The sequence below is a fragment of the Haliaeetus leucocephalus genome, unplaced genomic scaffold (genome assembly GCF_000737465.1).
Source record: "Haliaeetus leucocephalus isolate CR32 unplaced genomic scaffold, Haliaeetus_leucocephalus-4.0 Scaffold450, whole genome shotgun sequence".
In the NCBI taxonomy this organism is placed as follows: domain Eukaryota; kingdom Metazoa; phylum Chordata; class Aves; order Accipitriformes; family Accipitridae; genus Haliaeetus; species Haliaeetus leucocephalus.
Genome location: NW_010972886.1, coordinates 19310721 through 19335270, shown reverse-complemented (window position 1 = coordinate 19335270; position 24550 = coordinate 19310721). Strand labels below are relative to the sequence as shown.

General features: G+C 35.9%; 1 protein-coding gene across 1 annotated transcript in view; it reads right to left on the bottom strand.

The window, feature by feature from the left end:
- The window catches only part of RALGAPA2 (Ral GTPase activating protein, alpha subunit 2 (catalytic)), a 129103-nt gene that overhangs the window by 79929 nt on the left and 24624 nt on the right, over positions 1-24550 (bottom strand). Inside the window, exons 7-23 of the mRNA XM_010575074.1 lie at positions 24212-24327; positions 21826-21964; positions 20902-21101; positions 19064-19294; positions 16684-16857; positions 15643-15780; positions 14901-15049; positions 14363-14474; positions 13369-13606; positions 12654-12818; positions 9706-9846; positions 6669-6791; positions 6046-6143; positions 3400-3490; positions 3061-3234; positions 729-922; positions 160-258 (exon numbers count right to left, since the gene is read on the bottom strand). Of these exons, the coding sequence (XP_010573376.1) occupies positions 160-258; positions 729-922; positions 3061-3234; positions 3400-3490; positions 6046-6143; positions 6669-6791; positions 9706-9846; positions 12654-12818; positions 13369-13606; positions 14363-14474; positions 14901-15049; positions 15643-15780; positions 16684-16857; positions 19064-19294; positions 20902-21101; positions 21826-21964; positions 24212-24327 (2582 nt within the window). The remainder of the gene's footprint in view (positions 1-159; positions 259-728; positions 923-3060; positions 3235-3399; positions 3491-6045; positions 6144-6668; positions 6792-9705; positions 9847-12653; positions 12819-13368; positions 13607-14362; positions 14475-14900; positions 15050-15642; positions 15781-16683; positions 16858-19063; positions 19295-20901; positions 21102-21825; positions 21965-24211; positions 24328-24550) is intronic.

Sequence of the window (24550 nt, the reverse complement as noted above, 5' to 3'; positions counted from 1 at the left end):
TTATTAAAACAGATTCAAGTCCAAATAGCCGTTCGAAGGTATTTCATCTTCTTAGCCAGCAGTGATCATAAAAATTAAAAATAACACAACCAACATACACGAATTCTGTACTGATATAGAAGAAAATACTAATGTGTGAAAATTTTAGAAATAACTTACCTTGAACAACCATGATGCAAATATTCTGAGAGGAGGAATCAAGACAGGAGGAGAGGGAGTAGACTGATTGTCCACACTTATAGCAAGGTTGTCCCGTATCTAATATTTTTAAAAGAAGAGAGTTAATAAAACTGATAAAGAGCATTAATAAACTATTTCATTTTATTACTTTTTCATTTTATTTACTTTAAAGGCACTACACCCTGCGCTATAGTCTAAGGCAAAACTACCAGGAAAGCTTGTTCTACGGTGCTTCCCCACAGCCTAAGCAAATATTACCATTTGAGGTCACACCACGGGCTTTTACACCAAATACCAATGTTTGCGGTATTCTATTCTATACTTCTATTTTCCTTGCTACTGTTCCCTCACCCCATTTAAATTAACCAATCTAAGTTTTCTTGTCATGGAACAGGAACATTCTCTATTAGGGATACCTACTAGAAATCAAACAAGATTATCTTTCTTTATGGCAGAATCCTCCAAATCTCATGCTTGTGTTCCAGATACTAATACTTTACAAGAAAAGAAAAATCATTGTAATTAGATGTAAACATCATATACAATACCTTTGCAAGTTTATACCACAACTCATAAAGATACCCAAAAACTTTTGCATGGATTTTAGGTGACTGTATATTGTTCACATCTCCAAGAATTCCCAAGATCCTCCTCCATAGCACAGCAGCAGAATCAGGATGCCAACCGATAAGGCTTCCACCAGCAATTATACTGCAGTCATCAGCAAGGAATTCACTACTGTCTGTAAATTTTAAAAAGTTTAATTTCCATGAATTAGAAATGCAGTGTCAATAAAATAGGAACATTACCCCTCCTAACCATCTTCCATTCCAAAAGTATTCTCTCCCACCAAATCATCTTTTTTCATTGCTCAAGCTAGCACATGATTCAAAGAAAAAAATGGCAGAAAATGTAGGCTAAAGGGCCTTCCACATAGAGACGACACAGCTATAGATCAGTTTTATATCAGACCGACTGCCCCCAATCAAGACTTTTTTTTTTAGCAGGGAGGAAAATGCAGTTATATGGAACACCCATGTACTCCGAGAGATTTATTCAATCAATAACTGGCTTTTACAGGTAATATTTCTATTTCTAAAAGTCCTTTCTTTTTTAAGATCACACAGTGTAAAATGACCTGGAAATAGAACTGAACAAAGGAACTAAAAACTATGCACTACTAGTGATGAAGATATGTTCAGGCATTGTTATTTATCCAGAAGCAGTTTCTGAGATGGCAGTATGCAAACTGAGAAACAAAGCTGGGTTTTGTGAAGACTGTCAGGATAATGGAATTAATATGCTTAAACAATAAAAGAAAAATTCCATATAGAAGTGCAAATTTTAATGACAAAAGCTGTTACATTATCTTCTATCAGACCAGGGAAAGCTGCGTAGCAGCCTGCCTGCAGGCAGAATCAGACCTATGGTCCAGCGTGGCACCCTGCAGTGCTCAGCAGCCAATGTTTTGAGGAAAGTTGCAGGAAACCTCTACGCAGGCAGAGGGAAATTACTTGTGTCCTTCCAGGGCCAAAAGAAAGTTAGCAAAGTAAAAGCCATTTTAGATGTTTTTGTCTGCTTGAATTTATTTTTAAAAAGCTTTGGGGATTTTTTTTCTTTTTTTGCTTTGTTTTATTTTTTGTAGCATTATGAATTCCCAAAGTGTTAAAACAGATGTTAGTTATTAAGCACATTAGAGGGACCTTCAACAGATCTATCATCAGGGAAATTGCATCTATGCTGTTCAGTGGTGGCGCATCAGTATGTTTTTTGCCTTACACCATAGACGTTTAAACTGCAAAACAAAGTTTTGTGACTTGGGTGAGAACCAGAAATGCAGTTAAGGGCACATTTGCTCTGTTGGGCAATTATGCATTTCTTACCCCATTTTTCTTTTTAGTCTATGTTACCTTTCAGGTTATTTTATGTAATTCTTTCTCTTTGTACACAACAAAGGAGCAATCTTTGCATCACAGACATAAAGAAAGCAATGAATTTATCATACATAATAATCCTTACCATGTACTGTATCACATGCTACCTTCTGTACAACAGCAGTCTGAACTGTTGAACTGTAGGTGTGCTGGCTCATTAATTTAGAGATATTTCAAAGAAAAAGTGAATATGAAAAAAATATCCTTGAAACTATGTATGTTAGCAAAAACAGCCTATAAGATAGTTACTGAAATAACATCTGTCTTGCATTATTAGATGGGAAGGTACCTTTACAAATTGCAAAGAGTCAAAATATTTCAATAAATAATCATGAGTGTTGTATATGTTTAAGATACTATAAATAAAATAAAAAGGTAAAGGACTTTTACTTCCAAATTAACTCTTCTGAGAATGCGACTGATGACATCCTAGTGGAGTACAGGCATTGTGTACTTTGAAGTATAAATAAGGAGGGTAACAGGATTAAGATGAGGGAAGTTATCATGAATTAACCAGTTATTTCCTACCAGTCAAAATATATAGGAAGCAATTTCCTTAGACCATTCTGCTATGAAATAAAACCAATTAACTTAAAATATAAATTAATTTATTTTACTTGAACACTGGGGCAGGCTAAGAAAGCACAAGTGATCAGCTATCACGACTCAGCTGATTAGTAGTATTTTGACACAATAAGCAACCCAATTATTTTCAACTGTGCGATCATTTTCTGGATCACAATTGATTGGCACCTATATCAGCTTTCATTTGATTATCCAAATTCACTCTGGGCATTGAAAACTCATTTTTGAATGAGCATTATAAACGGAACTTCGTGATATATGCCAAACAAAACATACTTTTTATAAGCAAACTGAACTGCCTAAACTCCCTTTTTTGAGACAAAAATCTAAAATAGTAAATACATTTTCTGAAGTACAGTACCTGTTAAATTTGCAGTATCTGAAGGACTAAGCTGAAGCCAGCGAGGTGCATCAGGATCCACAGAAACATCTGCTGATGCATTAACTTCATGGTCTTCAGAAGCTTGCCAGGGGATAAGTGCGATCTCTACTTCATTATTATAGCCATTGGATGTGTCGCTGCTAACGCTTTCACCTAAAGCAAGACGAATATTAATCAAGATCACAAACCCTGTTTTTAAAGACTACATGAGCAAAAGCATTATGAGAAAAGTGTCTAATATATCTGTAACAGGATGAAATTATGACACTGATTTCAATTGCTACACTTAGGAAAAATACTGTATTATTTGAAACTCACTTTTTTCTCTCTCTCTATGATTTCCATGTGATTGCTGCAAGTCTACTTTCAAATCTAATTCAGCTGTACTACTGCTTCTTCGTACTAGTACCTTTGGAGAAAAAAAATTAATCTCAGCTTATTACAGTTTTGAGAACTAAATCATATTTTAGCAAATTTGAGATACACACAGTTATTAGAAATTAATTACAATTCAGTCAAGATATTTTCATGAATATTTAGACTGCCCAAATATCTTTAAATGTCTTAAGGAAACCGTCATGCTTTCAATTTCAGTCTTTATCCTCCCTTTCTTAAACTCAATTTTACACCAACAAGCAGGACTTTTTAGTTACGTTTTTCCACAAATCTGAAATCATTCAGTACTTTTAAAAGTATCAAAAAATCTTTCAGGAAGAAATTAGTAGTCATCTCTTATGTTGGAGCATTATTGTGTTGCAAAACAACCCACACAAAGACACCTGATCTTTTGTTTACCTCCTTCTCCTTTGCCAAATGGATTCTTAGCCTACTTGCTGAAAACCCTTCAGACAATTTTCTGCTTCTAGATGGTACTGCTCTGTCCCTAAGATAACTGTTGTTCTTTACATCTGGCAGATCACCTTCAAATTCACATTTCTTGCAACTCCATGTCATCTATAATAGCAAAACTTAATTTCTGTCAGAAAAATAGAATATGTTTTCCATTGCAAATATGGAACAAAAAGCCCCAGCGCCTTACCCCTAGGAGCATACTAGATCTAACTGCTGAAGGATTCTCTACTCTAAAATTCCTCAATTCAGTTAACATTTCTGAAATTCCATTTTGGTATTTGCAATTATTAGTATTACTATTTTTAAAATAAATTTCTTGAAGCAATTTCTGATCCACTGGCCAGACATTAATCCATTTGTTCTTTCTGCATATAGCTGTGTCCTGGTTTCGGTTGGGATAGAGTTAATTGTCTTCCTACTAGCTAGTATAGTGCTATGTTTGTGTTCAGTATGAGAAAAATGTTGGTAACACACTGATGTTTTCAGTTGTTGCTACGTAATGTTTAGACTAAAGTCAAGGATTTTTCAGCTTCTCATGCCCAGCCAGCAAGAAGGCTGGAGGGGCACAAGAAGTTGGCACAGGACACCCCCAGGGCACCTGACCCAAAGTGGCCAACAGGATATTCCATACCATGGGACATCACATCTAGTACAGGAACTGGGGGGAGTTGTCCTGGGGGGCGAGTCGCTACTCAGGGACTAATAGGTCAGCAGGTGGTGAGCAATTGCATTGGGCATCACTTGTATATTCCAAACCTTTTATTTTTATTATTATTGTTGTTGTTATTAGTTTCCTCCTTTCTGTTTTATTAAACTGTTCTTATCTCAACCCAAGAGTTTCACTTTTTTTTCCCGATTCTCTCCCGCATCCCACTCGGTAGGGGGAGTGAGCGAGCGGCTGCGTGGTGCTTAGTTCCTGGCTGGGGTTAAACCACGACAATATGAGAAAGCAAATTATTGCCACCAAAGAGACAACTGCCTTGTAGAAATTATTACTATATTATCTAACTTTTTTTTTTTTTTTTTAACATGGAGAGAATTGACAATCATTTGCAAGAAATACATGTTTGCTTGTGCTGCCTGATAGACTGTAGAGTGGTCTATCTTCCCTGGCAAATCTGGCTCTTAGTGATCACTGATGACAATATTTCAGTGGGTTGTGATATGAAGTCAAACTGGTTCACATGGTACATTAGCAAGTTATGTAGTGAATATATGGTCAAACTCCAGCTTCCACTTGCAAAAAGGGTGAAAGTGCAATATTGGTAGCAGCCTGGCAGTGTATGCTAATGAGTATTTTATAACACATACCTCTAAAATAGAATGGAGAGCCAGGTTAACTTTTAATTCCCCGAACTACTGAGCTTACTTCTCTCCCTCTCCCCTCTACCATGCAAAGCAGACCAGGTTTTCCTTCCTTTTTGAGACACTTCATTATTCCTGAAGCACTCAATGAAAGCACTCTGTAGAAAATATCTGGTCTCTCCTTTCTAGAGCTAAGTGTTCTAGACATATGGGAGAGCCAAGGTCCAAAGCTGAGATTCAGCTTGAAGTCCTCCATGCTGTACTACATTGTACTTCCACAATGATGATCAGCCTCAGTCATTTATTATCTCTACCGTTTATTCAAAAGTTGCATTAAAAATTTATGAAGCTTGCCTGTGCTAACCTTAACTTACACAAACATCTGCTATACATAGCTGGTGATACAAATTGTGCTGAAGGAAAGCATTTTCCCCAGTACTTTAAACCATCAAACATTTATTCCAGTGTACTGTAGCTCTATAATAGCCATGAATTATTTATATTTAAAGAGTTACGAACTTCTCGTTTATATTTAGTATATAAAAAACCCACAAAAGTCTTGTATAAAACTAGAATATAGCCAATTACATAAAACTGCATAAGCAACTGGCAAGATCAGGAGACACAGAATGATCATACCAAATAGCATAATGAAAACCTACAACTCAATTCCAGATTCCATACTAGAAATGTGATCAATGATTTTTTCACACTTTCAGTTGCTAGTTTCTAAACACTAAAAGGCATCTGATTAGAAATTAAACATTGCTAGAATCTTATTAATCATCACTTTCTATTTTGCCTTACTTGCTCAGCTTCATGTTCCTTCTTTGTATATCCCTTATTTTCCTGAACTGATCTGGAGTCTGAAGGAGTTAAATTATGAGAACTTCCAGTCTTTTTACCTAGAAATTTTAGAAAGTAAACAAGAAATATAGACATTTGTGGGACCAAAGTACATAGCAAATCATATGGAAATTTCAGTTATGTTTACATGTACACTTCTTATATTTATAGCTAAGTAATGCAACATTAAAATGGAATACAAGATGTTTTGAAAAATCCTTTGTAAGCATAACATATTTGGACAATAGGAACAGCAGTAGAACTGTTAACTTGAATACACAAAATTTAAAAGCAAGCCAGATAATAAAAATGTTTAAGAGTTACACAAAATGCATACATTCAAAGCTTTCATTTTTAACTGCCCCGCTTTATAAAAGGTCATGTGCTGCATTTGTGTTCTGTAACTTCTTTAAAATAGTTCTTTCCACAAGATACCAACAATATATTTAGTAAGAAAACAAGATAAAAAACATTTTAGAACAGAGGTGGAAACCAAAATAGATAAAAGCAGCATTTATGAGGCTCAACAAGTCTCAACACTTTTTCTTCAGAAGTACAGTATCGCTGTATTTTATCAAAATTACCTTGAAAAAAATCAGATGGAAACTGATCTGTAATATCTGAAGTGCTGCTACTTCGAGTTAGCTGCTGCTCTTGGTCTGCAAATAGGCCTGTTGAATTTTCCAGCTGTTGAGATTCTTCAACTTCTGTTGATTTAATTAAAACACAAAATATTTGCATCACTACAGAATTATGTACATGTGTGAATTCCTTACCTAAGAAAGCTATATGAAAAAGTGACCCATTCAAATATTTAGAACTCCCAGGTTACCAAGCTAGAATGTAACTCCTAGTTACAGAAGTTACAGTTGAAGTTTTATAAAATATCCTTAGAAAAACTGTAAAGTTTAGAGAGAGATGTATGAGCTGTGTAAGTGGTAAAAAGTCTAGAAAAAGGACAGAAATTACTTTGGGGGTTCAGAGTGCACAAGGAAGGGTAGGAGGATGTCATGTGAATAAAGCTATGTTTTTCAGTGCTAGAGACCCAGACTAGACCCTGTTTGTTCTGGAAACAGAAATAATAGAGGAGGCGCAGCAAAACTACTATAAATGCATAGTGCAGAAAAGATGGCTGTGCTTACTGACTTTTTTTTCCATAAAGAGGGGAAAGGGAGAATAAAAAAGGCAAAAATTCAAACAGAGTAAAAAAAGATCTGAGCTACATATGATTCAGGCTTAGTTTGTGAGGACAAACTGAATCATGCAGCTTTTTTGCTGTAACTGCAAATGAGAAATAAAAAGAGAGGAGAGGCATGAAAATTCAAGTGACAAAGTAAACTGACATACTGGGGAAGAAGCAACAGGAACTCTTGAGATTAGCTAGCAACACAATGCTTTTAGAAATGCATTTCTCTTAGCATTGGGGGGTGGGTGGGGATAGACAGTAACACTTGGGATCAAGTATGTTCCCATTCAGTAGCAGCACTTTCAGCTATGGCCACAACACTGGTTAATGCCACCTACCATACCTAAGCTAATTGCTAACTCTCTCCCTGGAAAGCTGTCAAAGAGCTGACCCACACCCCCTGCCAAAGCTGACCCAACCGAACCACCAGCAGACTGTACAAGGTGTTCGATCTGCACAGCCAATGCTATTTTCCTTTTTTAAAAAATTATGAAAAATGCTGCTGTAGCAACTCTTATGAGAACCCTTGAATTTCTTTTTTTCAATAAAGAACATGGGCTGAATTAGTAAACCTTCCAGATTTCTTTCAGCATATTGTTACATGATATGCACATTAATAAAATTGACCAGCTTTCTACTCTCCTCCTCTTGTCTCCTTTCCTCTGCTCTGCTTTCTGTCTGCTCCACAGGCACTGACGTTGAGGCTACACTTACTCAGAAATGAGCAAGAAGCACAGCCCCTTGGGGTACAAGATTACAGACCAATATACACAGATTGCAGCCACAGCCTGCAGGAGGACAGTATGCTTAGTTCACTCAATCTACGCTACCAAGTGAGTTTAAATAATACTTAAATACTTAATAAACATTGCGTGTATTTCAGAAAATTATCTCACAAATACACATGTACAAAAACCTAACTGTTCCGGTATTTACTGACCTCAAAGTATCACTGTTGACTTTAAATGTCTTACAGAAAGCAATAAAATAAAATGATAAATTAAATTCACTAGCTAGAACAATTTCAGTGTTACAACTGAAGATAACTCGAGATGAAAAAACACTAAAGATATTTCACAGAATAGGAATCCCTAGACAGCCATAATGGACCACATACAAAACTTTTCTTTTCTTGCTACAGCAGCTAATGACTCTGGTTAGGGCTCAAGAGTCAGAAATCCCTCCCAGGAAGCAAAATGTGGGAGGTTAAAGTCCTATTTTCAGAGACTTACTAGCTGGAAACAGAAATAAAAGAAAGTCTGCTAACACGATAGAGAAATCTCACTGCTTCCACCAACACTTCTTGGCTAGGTGATTGGATGAAAGTCCTACAACAAAGTAGCTTTGTATTCTCAGGCCATTACATCTGTTTTTCACACCTATGTCTGGGTACCAGTACAGAATTCAGTTCAGAAGTTGTATGCTTAGGGTTTGTTCGAGCTTTATCACAACAGCAAGTCCCACAGGACAAGACTGTATGAAAAGCAGGAAAAAAGTTTACTACACTTTTTAGCAAAAATACGCCCACTTCAGTCTAAATAACCACTAAAATGCCCAAATCTGGATTGCTGCCTTTAATTTTTGCATTCCTAGTCCTCAGTATATTTGGTCTGCACTGTATTAAAACTTTTTAACAATTACTTGGAAACCTTTAATAAATAAAGTAATTCAAAGTGTAAACATGAATAAAGGGATTTCTTTATTAAGAAATCAAAATAAATTTTACTTTAGTTACTAGGGAATATAAATCTAATTGTAATTCATGGTAGTCTTTAATATTAAAATGAACAAAAACTGCATTGCTTGCAGTACTACAAACATTTTGAGAGAAATCAAACACTATCTGAGAACTAGGAGGCACAGACAAATCTTTTAATTTGCTTCTGGAATCAATAATTACAGGAAGAATTCTTTAGAAGAAAAAAAAAATCCACATTTGTAAGCATCAATTTGTAACTGAGTGTAACATAGATTGAATGAGATTTCTTCTGTAAATTGAACAGCTCCACCAGCTGCATTTCTTTGCCTGCATATTTTGTTTGCACTAGCTCATACATTCAAGCATTCAACTAGTTTCTACAGTAGCTCCTTGAAAGGATATTGCTGTCCTCCTTTTCCCTGCAAAGGTTACTTATTTTGACAATGAACCCCATGACAGAATAACAAAAAAGCATTAGAAGTAGCCACTTTTTGCCACCCTTTGTAACTCTGAAAAAGGACAAGATATGCTCCTATTAAACTTACTCATCTCTTAATGGCTACCAATATTACTCAACACCATGTTTTTAACAGATCCTATGCATGGGAAACAGAACCAGTGTAAAACATCTCATTCCACACTAAAGAATAATCAACTAGACAGAAAGGGAGTAGACAGACAGCAGTTTAAAAATACAAAGAACATTTATATAAAAGATGACTTTAAAGTACAGTACCTGACAGTCTGTGAGAGCAAGAAGTGTAAGAGATACCAGGTAAAAGAGAGCTCACAGTGTGAAGCAGAAGAGGTACACTTTTAGTAGCTGGCAAAGCCTCATAAAGATGAACACAGTTGCTGATAGACTGGCTTCGCTTAGCTTCCAGGAAAAAATAAAGCAATAATTATGTCAGAAAAAATAATGAAATATTTTGGGTTTTGAATGTCATGATACAATGAAACACAAAGCTTTTGAAAAAAAATAGTTTTACAACATTAAGCCCAGAAGTACTTCCCATAAGCTGTAAGTTAATAATGTGCAACTGTATCTCACACATTGGAAGTGCAATAATCAGTGGCTTCTGAAACACAGCAGTTTCACAACATGGAGTATTTCATTTTGTCAGTGTATGATTCCTATCTCTGGGCTAATTCGACTTACCCTTTTTTCTTTTCATTGAAGTATCTGTAGCAGTACATATAGCTCAAAAATAAAGAATGGAAAACTTATTCAAATTCCCCTTTACTAGCAGTGCTCCCCCCAAAAACCAGCTACCACTTTCATTCATTCATCTCTGCTGAAAACAATCCATTTTCATCTGAGAAGTGGGACAGTGTGCTTCTCAAAAATTGATCTGAAGATACAGCTGCCTCTGGTTTTGCTTTTAAAACTTGGCAACCCAGCTCCAGACTGGATAAAGCCCTAGGTACCCTGGTCTAATGGACAGCTGACCCTGCTTTGAGCAGGAGGTGAGACTTGATGAAGTTCCTTACACCCTGTATTATGCTGTGCACTCTGGTTTTGGGGTACTGAGCCCTGCTTTCCACATTTCTGAACAGGATGATGAAAGGGACGCAAGTTACGTGAAAGCTTTTAAGAGTTCTTAAGTCACCACAAGGGAAGGTAGAAGACAAGTGCAGTCTGAATGCAAACCTTAGTGAATTTCTCTTCAAAATAGCAACACTTAAATGGGTTCACTGTTTCTTTGAAAAAGAAAGGCCACCAGAAAAACACTTTCCAAGGTGGCTAACACTCTAGAAGCTGTCTAACATCATTAAAAACTTGGTATTTTATGGATTAATATGCAATTGTCATAAGCTTGAAGTATCCTTTAGAGAAAAACAGCAATTTACCATCAATTGTATTACTAAAAGTTATGCTGAATTACAGAATTCTCTAACCGAAATGTATCAGGAAAAAAAAATCTTATTCACTGTACAGTTTCTCTTCTTGTACACAGCAACGTCAATGCTAACACTTAGAAGATAGAGTGGAAGAATGAGGAAGCAAAAATACTCAGAAGTAGGGTAGCAGGCAAAAGATTTTCTGCTGTTGCAGAAATACTCTGGCTCTTGCTCTTACAACTCTAGATACAAGCAGCAGATCAAAAGAAAGTCTTACCTGGAAGCAGGAGATGCTCTGGTATTTGTATGTTGATTTAGGGGTTTGTTTTTAAATGGAAGAGGGAGAATATTAGAGATTTAAAAGAAGCCCCCAGTGGGGGACACTTTTCCCAAAATGTTGACTGATAAAGAAAGTCCTCCCATGAACAGCTCTGGCTTCTGTATTACCTTAGGGACTGCTACATTTCATTCTGAAAGATGACACCTCTGAAGGCTTAGTAGCCAAGTTTTGTGTTTCTAAATAATTTTACATTAGAAAAGGGATATACATTTTACGTATTTGAAATAATTATTTGCTATAACCGCATGTGCAAATATAAAACTTTTTTGCACCTGCTGATTTGGGAGCTATTGATCATCACCAATCCCATGAAAGCCAGAATAATTGTCTTTTTGTACGACCATGAAACACAAAATGAAACTAAGGGCTTTTTACACATGTTCATCCTCCTACCTGACAACCTACTTGCTCGCCACCAAATAAGCTTTTCTTAAAGTTAGGAAGTTCCTTTAATTTGAACACACACAACCAAGAAAAGTCCTTGCTGATCAATACTTCCAGGTTCTCTCTGTTTCCCTGGTGAAAAGTCTAGGGGAGAAATGCTGTACCAGAAGAAAGAATTCTCTGCTGGAGCACAAATAAGAACTTGCTGAATTTAAAAATAAAACAGACATAAAGAATGAATTGACTCCATTGCCAAAATGTTTTGTGATCTAAGCTGAAGACTGTGGCTTAGTTATGAAGCCTGTAGCCACAAAAACATAATAAATCACCTTCAAATTCTCCTGGTAAGAAACACAACTAATCCGTCATGAATGAGGAAGGAAGCTGTGCAGCAAAATATCTCCTACTCAAAAGCAGGAGATTTTCTACAGAGGGTTTTAATCCATAGCCCATTGAATTGGAACACAGAAACATGCTATCATGAAATAAAAAAGAAATCAAATTCAGGCTGCTGAAACGCTTGAAAAATCAGGTATCAGTTCAATGCCTGGGGTCTCAGACATTCCCCCATCAATCCTCACCCCTGTTCTCCCTTCTCCTGTTTTCCTCTTTCCAGAAGTAAACATGAGAGAAAAAAGGAAAAGGAGATGCTATACATACTTCATCATGCTAATAAAAAGAAAGCAAATAAAGCGAGTAAGAAAGGATGAAATTGTTTATTAAATATCTGGTTTACCATGTGCACACAGTAAATAGCTAGCTGTACGAAAGTTCAGAAGCAATATCTATATTTGACTGATGTTAATAAATGCTTTCTTATAAATTGATAAAAATAGCAATGTACTTTACTTCTTTACAAAAAACATAACTTGCACATAACTAACTTCAATTAAATGTAATGTATCTAAAAGCATATATTTAGAATTTTCCAAAATACTTTGATTCTTCATTCATACTGGTAGCAATCAAGACGTCCAGACACAGGTACGCAACATCTCTGATAAGGCATTTAATTACTAAGTTGCATGACTTTTGGAAGCAGCCACAACTTCAAGGCAGATTTAAAACCTGAGTGTTACAGAGTGTTTGGGAACATAAGCATTTAGTTATTGTCTAACCTGTTGCTCTCTGACGAACAATATTTCTTGCTTTCTCAACTCCTGGGGCTCCAGAGGTTGTAGCACTTCTGAACCTCATTGGTTCCACAACTTCAGGATGACTTTTCCAACTTAATGAAAAAGATCTTCCCACTACAGCTGTCTTCTGAGGCTCTAAAATGCCACCTTAGAGATAAAGAAAACAAAATTCTCTAGCATTGTATGCTTTGGCACATATTTTTGTTAAAGTATGAATGGATTTACAAGCACTCAGACATGAAAAATATTAACCTTTTAAACAACATAGAGGAATCTTTACTATTATTAAAAAAGAATCACTACTTCAACTGTGTGCATCAATTGCAAGGTGGCACATAAATGTAGCTAAAATACTGTAATGAATAAAGTTTAATGAAAATACATGGAAAAGAATTTTTACATTGATGTCTATGCCAGACCACAGCACAGGAAACCACATTTCATTTCTGCTACACAGAAAAGACTGATTTTGAGTGCATACTAAAAACTGCTAAATAGCTATCTTCTATTGACCCCAATTACCTTTCCTCCCACAATGAAGGATGAGAATACATAAATCCAAAGCACTTCACATTTGATTAAATAGGCTCTTACAATAGATTAATTAGTATTTAATGTTAGATTAAATTAATTTTTAAGTTTAAACTTAAATATTTAACTTGTTTGATACAAAAAGCACTGAAGCACAGAGACTAACCTTTTCCTCTCTGCTTTTTTTCCTTTTGTTCACTGAGCTTATCCAATGGTAAGTTTGTCATTTCCACCCCATACACGGTTCTTGCTAGCACTGCTGTTAAAGAGTCCATTATATTGGCCCACTCATTTATGAGCTCCTCCCAGTCTGTCAGGGCAGACAGAACACTGAGCAGCTCATCCCACAGCTCCCGAGAAATGTAAACGCTCAGGTTTGCTCTGATCCAAGCCACAATGAGGGTCTGAGAGAAAAGAAACAAGTGACAGTTCATGCATTTCTGTCAAGATGAATTCAGCACACCAACATGCATATTAACATTGATTATTCATGATGCACAGATATTATGCATAGCTATTTTTCATTAAAAAAAACACTCCCAGAAATTGGTGGGTAAATAATTGTGAAAGTTACTGACTACGGAATTCTAAAAATTCCAAAATGTATGTTTCGGGTTGTCTATATGTTCTCTGGTAAACTGAAATAATACACTGTGTATAAAAATAATAATAGAATGAAGAACTGTCTCGTATACCTACAGAATGATTGTAGTGATTGCGCTACGCCAATGACACTCAGACCTAGATACTGTAGCTGAGCATGCAAAGTACAATACAATGTATAAATGTTTTCATCTCATTCAGTGTCACTGGGTTCTGACTCGCCAGCTGAACTTCTAGGAAAATAGTTACATCAGGCTTACGCTTTAGAGATACTCATTGAAGACACCTCACAAAAAGATTGTGTGCCTGCCTGTTCTACCATGGTTTTTAATAGAGTCCTGAAGAACAGATCAAATCAACTGCTTGTTGCACCTGGAATCTGTCTCCCTCTGTTAGGAACAGTTTACAAAATAATTACTTGTATTACTGCAAAGGAGAATTTTTTCATGTTTTACAAGTACATTTTATAGTACTGTGCAATAGTATTTAACTAAAACTAGGGGTAATTATCATGAAAAATCAACATAAAAACCAACCAAACCAACCCAAACACTCACTCGGAAAAGTAATCCCGACATGCTTTGAGCGAACGTATCCTCTGTTTGGTTTTCTTTTGGCTTCTGCATCACAGCTTCTGTTATTCTAAGGAGTATCTGTAACATCTGTTCCCTGGTTCCAAAACAAAATTGTACTTTTTGTTCACGTTCTATTAACTGTACTTGTTAATTTTCATGTACCAAAACGCCCTCTTAATTCTCCAGTAAGCCTTACATATTAGGAATGTGATCACACTTCAGACTTCACAGATCATTTGCAAAATAACATTAGTTGGTTTTGGACTGTAAAAACTAATTTTTGAGAAGGTGAAGTCAGGAATGGAAATACCAGCCAGAACCTTGAAGTCAAATAGTATCATGATGTAGACTCAGCAGCACCTGCAATCTCACAAATCAATTCAGAGGCCAGTCACAAGCGTGATTTACGTAGTAAGGTCTATCCCCAAGAAAGCCAGTCTTTCCCCGACTCGATAATACTCCCATAAAGTTAAAACATTCACAATTTTCTCTTAAATGATGCAGAATATATTAAGCTTACCATGTCTTTTTATTCATTGATAGTTCCATTATCATGCGCCTAAAGATACTCAGAACTGCTTTGCAAGCATCAACTTGCTCCTTCAGAAGCACAGGGACTTCAATGCATGGTTCCAATAAGAAAACATTCGCTGAGTTTGTCAAGAATACCTTCAAAACAGGCATTTACAGTCTGTTTACATAGTGTCAGGAATAAAAAAGTCAAGACTTAAAATAAAATACTTCTCCTCCTCCAGTCAAACCTTTCATTTTCCTTAGAGCAAGTTTCATGTTTTACCTATAACTTCATTTTTCTACATCATTCTAGTGAAAAGTCAGGTGGCATTTCAGACCCAATAAAGTCGTGCATTGCACAGTATGGGTTTTGTAGGCATCCCTTCTATTTGGTCAGGTAAGAGTACCATTCCTCCAGCTACTCATTTCCTGGCATTATGTGCTTGAGGAACCACCAATATTTCCAGTAAATGAGGTTCAAGGAAAGCAAATGTACAGTTCTGATTAATTCCTAGCACCCACAGTAGAAAAGAAAATGAACTGTCTGTCTTAAAACAGGTATCTGGCTCTAAGACATGGTCACATGGTTTAATATTAATTTTTAAAAAGTAACAAGTGAAGTCCAAATTGTATCTTACAAAAACCATCAACTGCTGGTAGTTGTTTTCCTTATGTACTATACTATAATTTGTAATGTGAGTTACATGATTATGTAAGTTACAGCCTTGTTCCCTTTCTAGACACCACACCTGTAACGCAGCTTGAGCACCAGCTTTAACATTTTTGTCCTCGTCTTCTAATATACATCCTCTGCTAACAGCACTGGTAAAGGAGTATGTTCTTCCCCAGCTGGATGAGCGCTTATGTCCTGAATGGTCAGAGGAAAGCTTTGAAAAACATAATTCAGTTAGTGACAAAGCAGAAAGGAGTATGTCCATATTTATTCAAAATTATTTAAAATGTCAAAAGCAAAAAAGTGGGAACTGTCATGTCCTACATTCATTTCAGCAAGGAATTCATGTCTATTATTTCTTAATCGCTGAACAGACAGACAGTATATGAAATTTAAAGCTTCATAAAACTTTTAAGAGCTATGTTGTTTAAAATATTTTATATTACATTTGTAGTCACTGATTGCAGTAATATTTGAATTTAAGCCTGGCAAAACAATAAATCCCCTACAAAAATAATCTGTCAAAACCTTGTAATTCTCACTATGTTTTTACAACTTGATCCTCTTTCTCAGTACTACAAAACTTCCCTTTAAATAACTTCACAGTGTCAAAGTCAACTTCTACTGATGGTTCAAAATATAGGATACTAAAAAGATGATGCACAGAATTTGTATCTACACTTTAGTTTCCTAGATTAAGGCATTTGAATCCAAATATTTCATCCAGAATATACAAATTAGCAGATATTTTCAAATTCTTAAGTAACTACCACCAAAAGGAAATAGTCCTACATATACTAGGCCAACAGACAGTGTAAATTTTAACACTGCAGAACGTATTAGTATTTCTTCCCTTAAGTTTTTGCTATCCTATTTGTTTAGATAGGGAATAATCAACAAATTACATTTTTCAAAATAGCTGCAATGTTTCCCTGCACTCAGTAAGAGCTACTCAACACTCAATATTTATTTCAATGTCTGGACCTTAAATAAAAGCATTTTTTAATCTTGGTTTTCCACACATTTTTCAAATTGTTATTCATCTACAAAGGGAGTTTAAAACTTAAATCCTATAATGCATGCAAACAGAATAAAGTAAGCAACACTGATACCATACATGTTTACCATCCGTTTGCACTGATGAATCCTCTAAGTTGACAACAGCATCCTGACTGTCTTCCTTTTTGTCTGGCTCCTCCATGAACACAGGTTTCTCTTGCAGTATCCACTTTCGATACACCTTAACCACTTTTCGTGTTGCAGATACATCAGAAGGTGGCAATAAAAAAGCCTAAATTAAAAAGTTAACTAATTTTACTATATATAGGACACAGATGTGCATGCATATATAAAAACACTCACACACCACCACCCATAAATAACACAGCTCAGAAAAGAAAGGATACATAATTTTTACTTTTCTGTCTGTATTAGAAGGAGTTATGATTAATCAACAACCTATGCATATTATCTACATCATTCACAATTCCATAACTATTAATTCCAAATTACTTCCATGTTGTATTTGTTTGGACAAAAACAGAGGTGGTTTTTCCTCCTTGCAAGCTCTTTAATAACTTAACATGGATTCATCTCACAAGGCATTACTAGCCATAGAGGTCTGGCTGGCTAAACTTAGGTACTATGCTACACTTCCTGGAGAAGGCAACTTCAAATTACATCAGCAGTATACAATGTGAAATGCCATTTCAGCAAGTGTAGGTAGAGACAAGACAGTAAGTTGCGATGAGGATAACAGTAGCTGGCATTTGATCCTTTCTCACTACAGTTTTGGAAATCAACACAATGAATTTATTTTCAACATGCTACTCAATGTCTCGATATTTGGGAATCACTCTGTGAAGATGTCCCGTATGAAAGCTTACAAAAGCTACACTGGCTGCTTCCCCACATTTCTGGAGGCCTGAGGAAACTGAAGAAAATACAGTGACAGAAGACCTTTGCACTGCAGTGAACAAGCACAGAAATCAATGTCTGAAAATGTCATCTGGTACAAAAAAGCGTATTTTGCCAACAAAAAAAATTTGATATCAATATGCATTATATTACAAAACCACTGAAGGAGATGAAAATACATTTTTCATACTAAAAAAGAGGTCCTTCCAACTAGATTACCCACTCTCCATGATTAACAGGGCCAAAAACTATAGCATTGCACTTCAGACAACTCAGTCACTCATAGTATATTTTCACATAACCAGTTTAGCTGCAAAACTGTTACAAAAATATCTTGCTCATGTTGGGGAATATCTTTGCGTCATGTACATTTCCTTGTCTCTAGTCAGCACGAAGTTCAACATCCAACAGCTGATTGCAACAAAAATTGAAGGGTTAACAAAAGCAAGTTTAAATATGCCATATAACAAGTGTATGTGAAATTTCTGAAAAGGTCTTCTCAGACACTGTCAAGTTATTAAGGATGCAGAAACTGAAAAAGCCAGAAGCCACCTGCTAGAATATTAGAGAAACAGCAGCTCATCAGTGGGATGAATGGGCACTACACAGAATGCTTTCAGAAAGGCGAAGAAGTAGGGTAGAATGGAAAAAGAAAAAAAAAGTAGAGAAGGAAAAAAAAAAAAAAGGAGATTCACAGTGACTAGTGAGATTCCTGTAAGTGAGAGATAAACACAAAAAGGATCCAAACACCATTATCTGTTTCAATTACTAAACACTGATCATATTTGATAAAAATAAAAAGTACTGCATCATGCTAGCCTTTGTTCCATGGAAGCTGGTCTAACCTTACATACTCTGAACAAACACCAGGAGAGGGCAGCATGCCACAGCAGTTCTTAACATACACAGACATACTCCTGCCGGTCAAAATGCCATCCATCCCACTGAAAGGCAGTGGAGCAAGGAGCTCCTAAACCATGCCACACAAGATACTTCATAATAAAGCATGTGTGCTCACTCAGCCGCTGGAGAGTATCTTCTGGACAGCTATGGGACCTGGAACAGCTGCTTCAACCAATTGCTACCTTGGTACCAGACAAAAAAAAAAAAAGGGACTCTCCAGTAGGTCCACATGTAGTTTTATCCCAAACAATTGAAAAGATGTCAAATTAATAAAAAAATACTAGTAGAAGCAATCTATGTTCAAACAGACATTAAATACTGACATTGATTACAGGAACAAGAATCTTACTAATTCAAATAATAAATTTGCAAGCCAATAACTCTTTATGCACCTTTAAATTACATCACAATACCAAGAACAAATAAAGTGGCCCATTCAAATGGGATACGTTGCCGTCTGGCATCAGCAACAAGCTTCAGTTCTTATAAAAATTTCATAATTTTATCGTTAAAACTAGACCTAGGAAGGACTCCAAACTAAAAGGGTGCTGGCGTGATTAGCATCAAGTTTGACCAGTTATCTGACTAACAGCCTTCACAGTGTTCTTTCTCATAACCATGACATTTCCTTTAAAAAAAATATATATATACAATAGCAACTAAACATACATACTTACTTGTCGAAACACCTCATTAACAAAGTTAACATATCCTCGAGTGGATAAGAGGATTCTCTGCACCATCTCATAGACAGTCCGGTGCTGCTCTTCAATGCTGCAGAGGCTGGAATTGCTGAGCCTTCTGTCAGACAAGGTGCTGCTGTTAGAGTGGCTTCTCTCCTGCTCGCTTGCATAAGACATACTGGTTTCCAGCTCTGCATTTTTATCTTGGTTTACAACACCAACAGTCTACACAGAAGAAAATGCAGGCTTAATTAAATAACTGAAATAGTGTACAAGAAAAATCTGGAGTACTTATGCAGAACTCAAGATACTAGTGCTCTTTTTCACACAACACACTGGGATCCCAGCAGTCAAGAAGTGTAATTTTCAGTCTACTACTTGATCCAAGAAGGAATTTGGTCTTATACTGTGCATGATGTACACTTCATACGGGTCCCCCCAGCCCAGAACAGCTGACTTGTCCACGCCATAAGACAAAAAAAGAGAGACGGGTGCAGTGGTGGAAGTAGCGAACAGACACAGTGGAGAAGAATCCCCAAGTCCCTTCATTTTTGGGAAAAGATGGATCATACCACTATATACAGCTCATACTCTTGCACATTATTATTCCTGACAACTCTTTGTCAGGTTTTGTTCTGGCTTTACGTGTATTTTGCAACATCTTGAACCATGTCCAGCTAAAATGATTCAGTCAGGAGAAGACAGAGGACTACAAAACTGCTTTTGAGTTACCACAAAAAGAACTCCAACTTAACTAACTCGAAGCAGAACTGCATTTGGGCAATGCTTTATGTCTACATTAATAAGGCTGCCCCTGTTCAACCAAGTGAGCAGTAACTGAGCAGCAATAACATCTCTGCTGCTTTTCACAATGAACTTTTTTGGTAATATTCAGCCACACTCGCGAGACACTGGCTACAGTCAGTGAGCTTCAAAACCACTAAGAAGTCAGCATGTGCCAAAAGCTGGCACACAGCTTCAGCTAAGTGGTAACTTTTGACCAGTTTCTGTTTTGATGGCAGCAATACCTTTATGCAACCTGAATATTTATTTGGTGTCAGCTGTCTATAAAATCCAGTGAGAAGAAAAAAATTATTTTTCCAGGTTATGTCTGTTGGAATGGCACAGCAGTTTATACAAAAGGTGGAATTTCCAATGAGAAAGAAAAGATCAAGCACTTTCAGTAAGCAAGCTACACTTAGCTGGTTGAGGGCTTCAAACTTCTACAATGAAGAACTCCAAAAACAACTGACATGAAAATATACAGTTCTGCCATAATAGTTAATGTATGCTTTTCCGCTGAATACAGATTTGACACTGACCTACTATTCAAGAGAAGAATATAAGTTGACATTGATCCTAAATTGTTAACAGGAAGCTGGAGACTATCTTAAAAGAAAGAGCATCTATTTCTGTAAAATTCATTGTGAAGTCCCTAATCCTACAGAAGTCTCAACCAGCAATTTGAAAGTGAAATATTTTTTTAATATCTCATTGGAAACAGCTGCTATAATCAAGAGGAAAAGAAAGCAGCCTTTGATGTTGCTGGGAAATGGTCCATGGCACAAATAAGTTTGACAGTTTACAGATTAAATTCCAAAAGTCTAAACATAATACTGATGAAGCCAGTAAGGCATGCAGCTACAAGGAAAAAAAATTTCTAGTAAATTACTAAAGGGTTTCCCTCAGAGACTCCCTCCATCACAGAAAAAAAAAATCAAATAATCAAATACACCATTTATTCACTTAGGAGTAGCATTTCTTTCTTGCATTGTGATCATTTGCAAGGTTAGCATGTACATAAGAAAAAAGAGGTAAACTTAAAAGCACACCTGAATAATTTTAGGGAGCATTTCTCCTCCATTTTTTGTATTCTGAACAGCAGTTAAGTATTTCTTTTCAAGAAAGAAAGTAACAAGCCACTTAATAAAAACAACTCGAGCTGCCATATATGGGATTTTTGTGCTATAGACATTTTCATTGTTTCGTGTTGCAGTAATGTATACTGGTCTTGGTCTTATATCAGGAATATCTGGTGAGATAAAAAGAGAAGATAAAGAAAAACTAACCTTAAAAAACTGTAATTGCTTCCAGACTCTGGTTAAATGTATTGAACATGTTACCAACAACATTTTCTCCACACAAAATAACAGATGCAATGACTGACTGCTTTTATTACATTAATACTTATATTCTATCATAATTTTATTACTCTTAAAGAAAAGAACATAAGAGCACAGACCTTTCCTGAAGGTTATAATTGGTATCACGCAAAACAAAAGAAAGCAAAAGAGAAGGGCTGCAAAATGAAGGTCAAAATCTGAAACAAAGAACTACTCCTACTACAATATAAATTAATTTATTAATAAACTCTGTGAAGCTTATAAAAAGTACAGTGAGAAAGAGAAGATAGCGCTGGAACACTCAGTAGTGCAAAGATTAAGACGACAAAGGATACTTAGCGTATTGGAAAGAGAAGTTAACTTGGGTGCACAGAGTACTGCACAAGCTGAAATACAAGAAAGAAAACACATGGGAAGAAGTGGAAGACTGCGAAGGGAGATAGGTTGGGTCATAATTCAATCAGATGCTTAGATTTAGGGGAAAATCACTTGTACACAGCTGAAAAACAAGGAAGGGAGGAAAAATCCTCATTCAACAGAATCGTAGTGATAAGCCAGCAGGTAACAGAGATGCTACTGAGAACAGTCACCATTATTTCCTTTTCTACTTAAAAGACAAAATTCACTACTTACCAAGAACAGGTTTGTAGAGGTTGGTTAGCTTTGTAAAAGATGGAAACAAGTGAGGAAGGTAGTATTTTCTAAACAAGGTAAAGAGAAACTTAAAACCAGTGTCTTGGTTCTCCTTATTCTTCCACTCTAAGCTTGCAGCCTTTGTTATAGAGTTAGAGAAACAAACAAAAAGCTTTAAGTTAATGTGTTACACACTGACAACGATTCCACATTGAATACAAAAGATAACAAGAGATAAAAAATTAACACTGTCCCAGAAAACTTTACAAACTGCAGTAAGAATATGAGATATTGTCATGTGGGCTTTAGCATATCAAAGAAAGCAAGTTCATTAGGAATCAGCGTGTTTGTGCTGTTCTAATGCAGTGAAGCACAGAAAATGCCATATTTATGTTTTTCACAGATTTGCTTCTTACCTGTAAATTTAGACAAAGTTACTCAGGGCTACACTTTTATCACAAATATATTTTTGATCAGAAACATACTCAATGCTCATGTGGTTGCACACACATATGCCATACTCCTCTGCAAAATTTGACTCAAGGCACAAGTAATTTCCACTGACAAGGGAGAGGCTGACATCTAAGTTTATTTTTAAAAGTACTCTTCCGTTCTTGCATAGATCCACACGGAAGTCATACACATACTTTCAAGTTGCTATTCACCAACAGTTTTGAACTACAATTCCTTGGAATACTGTGCCGAATTTTGACAGAGTTGCTCTTTTCATATTAAAACACCTTCAATTTGGAATAAGCTGCATGCCACCAATACAGGTGCATTTTCTTTATGTCTATAAGAAAATCCAGTGCAATTTCAAAGAAAGGTAAAAGTAGACATCTCTACAATGAAGCACATTTTCCACTGATGACTTAAACCTACCTGGGTTTTAGTCTCTTACATCACTTCTCTTTTTGTGAAATGCAAGTGAGCACTAAAAGTGTTTCTCTTTTGACATATACTTTAAATTCAGGCCCACCCCCTTTTTTTTTTTTTTTTTTTAAGCAACACCAAAAGACTACAGGATTCTTCAACTTTTTTTCAGTAAAAGCTCTTCGAAAAGCCTGTCCAACTGTATATAGCAGATAACAAGTTCACTGAATCTATATCCAAGATGATGATTTATTAAGTTAAAGAAAAACTGACTTGTTTACATCAGTCACATGAGATTTATTTAAACACATTTTCATACTGTAATCTGTACTAGATCTTTTTCCAGTCTCTAAAAGTTGTAGAATTTGCAATATCCTACTTTTGCAAAATACACATGTAGAGCTTGGAAACAAGGACTACTGAGTTTTTGTATCATTTTATTTGTTATGCAAATAAACTGACTCATGCTAAATTCTACCCAGTCACAGACATAAATTTTCTTGAAGATGCAGATTTGCTCTGCGTTCTGGCTCCGAGTGATCATTCTGCGCTTGCACCAGATTATTTTAATCTTACCTCTTTTCTGTAGCAAGGTTACTGCCCAACTGTGCTCCCCTCTACCAAGCAACACAAATAAATGAATGTTGATGAACCACAGTGCAATTAGATTTATAATGTAGTCAGTTTTTTCAGATCCCAAACATGTAATAAGCGTATAAAAAGAACAGTGAAAATATTTTAACTGAAGTGTTGTGAGACTCTGATACGTAAGACAGAGCGCCATGCAGGAAGGTGATCATTTTATACAGCCACTTTTCAAAATAAAACATTTATTCAAGATGACAAAACCCCTTCCAAATTATCATTTTGGTCTTGCGTTTTGATGCAAAAAAAAAAAAAAAGTATCTCAAAGTATTTAATTGTCTTTTATCTTTTTTTAATACTGAGTTCTTTAATGTTGATTGTCTATACAGCTTCCACTTTATTTAAAATGTTGCTTAATTTGTACTTTTTAAATACATACATTATCTTAATTTCTTTCCTGTACATATTAATCTGATCTATTTCTAATTAAAATTTTTGATGTGCATGTTACTTGCATCCTTTTAAAAAAATCTCAGAAACCATCTCTTCTTTTATTTCTTTCTCCAGTGGTCCTTTACATGTCTTCTCAGCTATGTATGTGTCCAAAGAGAACAAATTGCATCTTTACCCCATATCAATTTTCTAAATGCGACAACAAGCACATAAAATAGGCTGTTATCTTGCAAGTTTGGGTAACGTTCATTAATTCTTACCACAAGCGTGAAAAGCTTCTTATTTTCACCAAAAAAGGCACAAAGAAATACCTTTGGGATGATTTTCCTTATAAAAACAAGAACAAGAAAGTGCAGAAGACAGCTTCTTCCTCAGGAGGGGCAAAACCAGCTCCATATAGATACAGTGTAGACTTAATTTTCTACCACAAGTACATTCCTCCAAATACGAATAGTTAAAAACATATCCTCCGCACCTGAATTACCATGTATTTTAACAGTAGCTGAAGAAAATAGCAGGTTTGGTCTTCAGCGATTTTCTCTCCAGAGACAGCTGGCAAAAGTGGGGTTATTTCTTCTGGAAAAATCTTAGCTAAAAAAAAAAAAAAAAAAATTTTAACCATAGAAAACCTGAGAATAGTTAAATAAAAGATATTTTCTATAAAAGATTAATTTGAAAATAATCATTAATGCGCTACCAAGTTGTACAAAGTCGAAGCCCAGTAACTGCTTGGGCTTCCCGTTATTTCCCCAAGTCCTATCGCGTAAATCAAAGATGGCACCAACCTCTGATTTACTGCAGTTTGGAAGGGTTA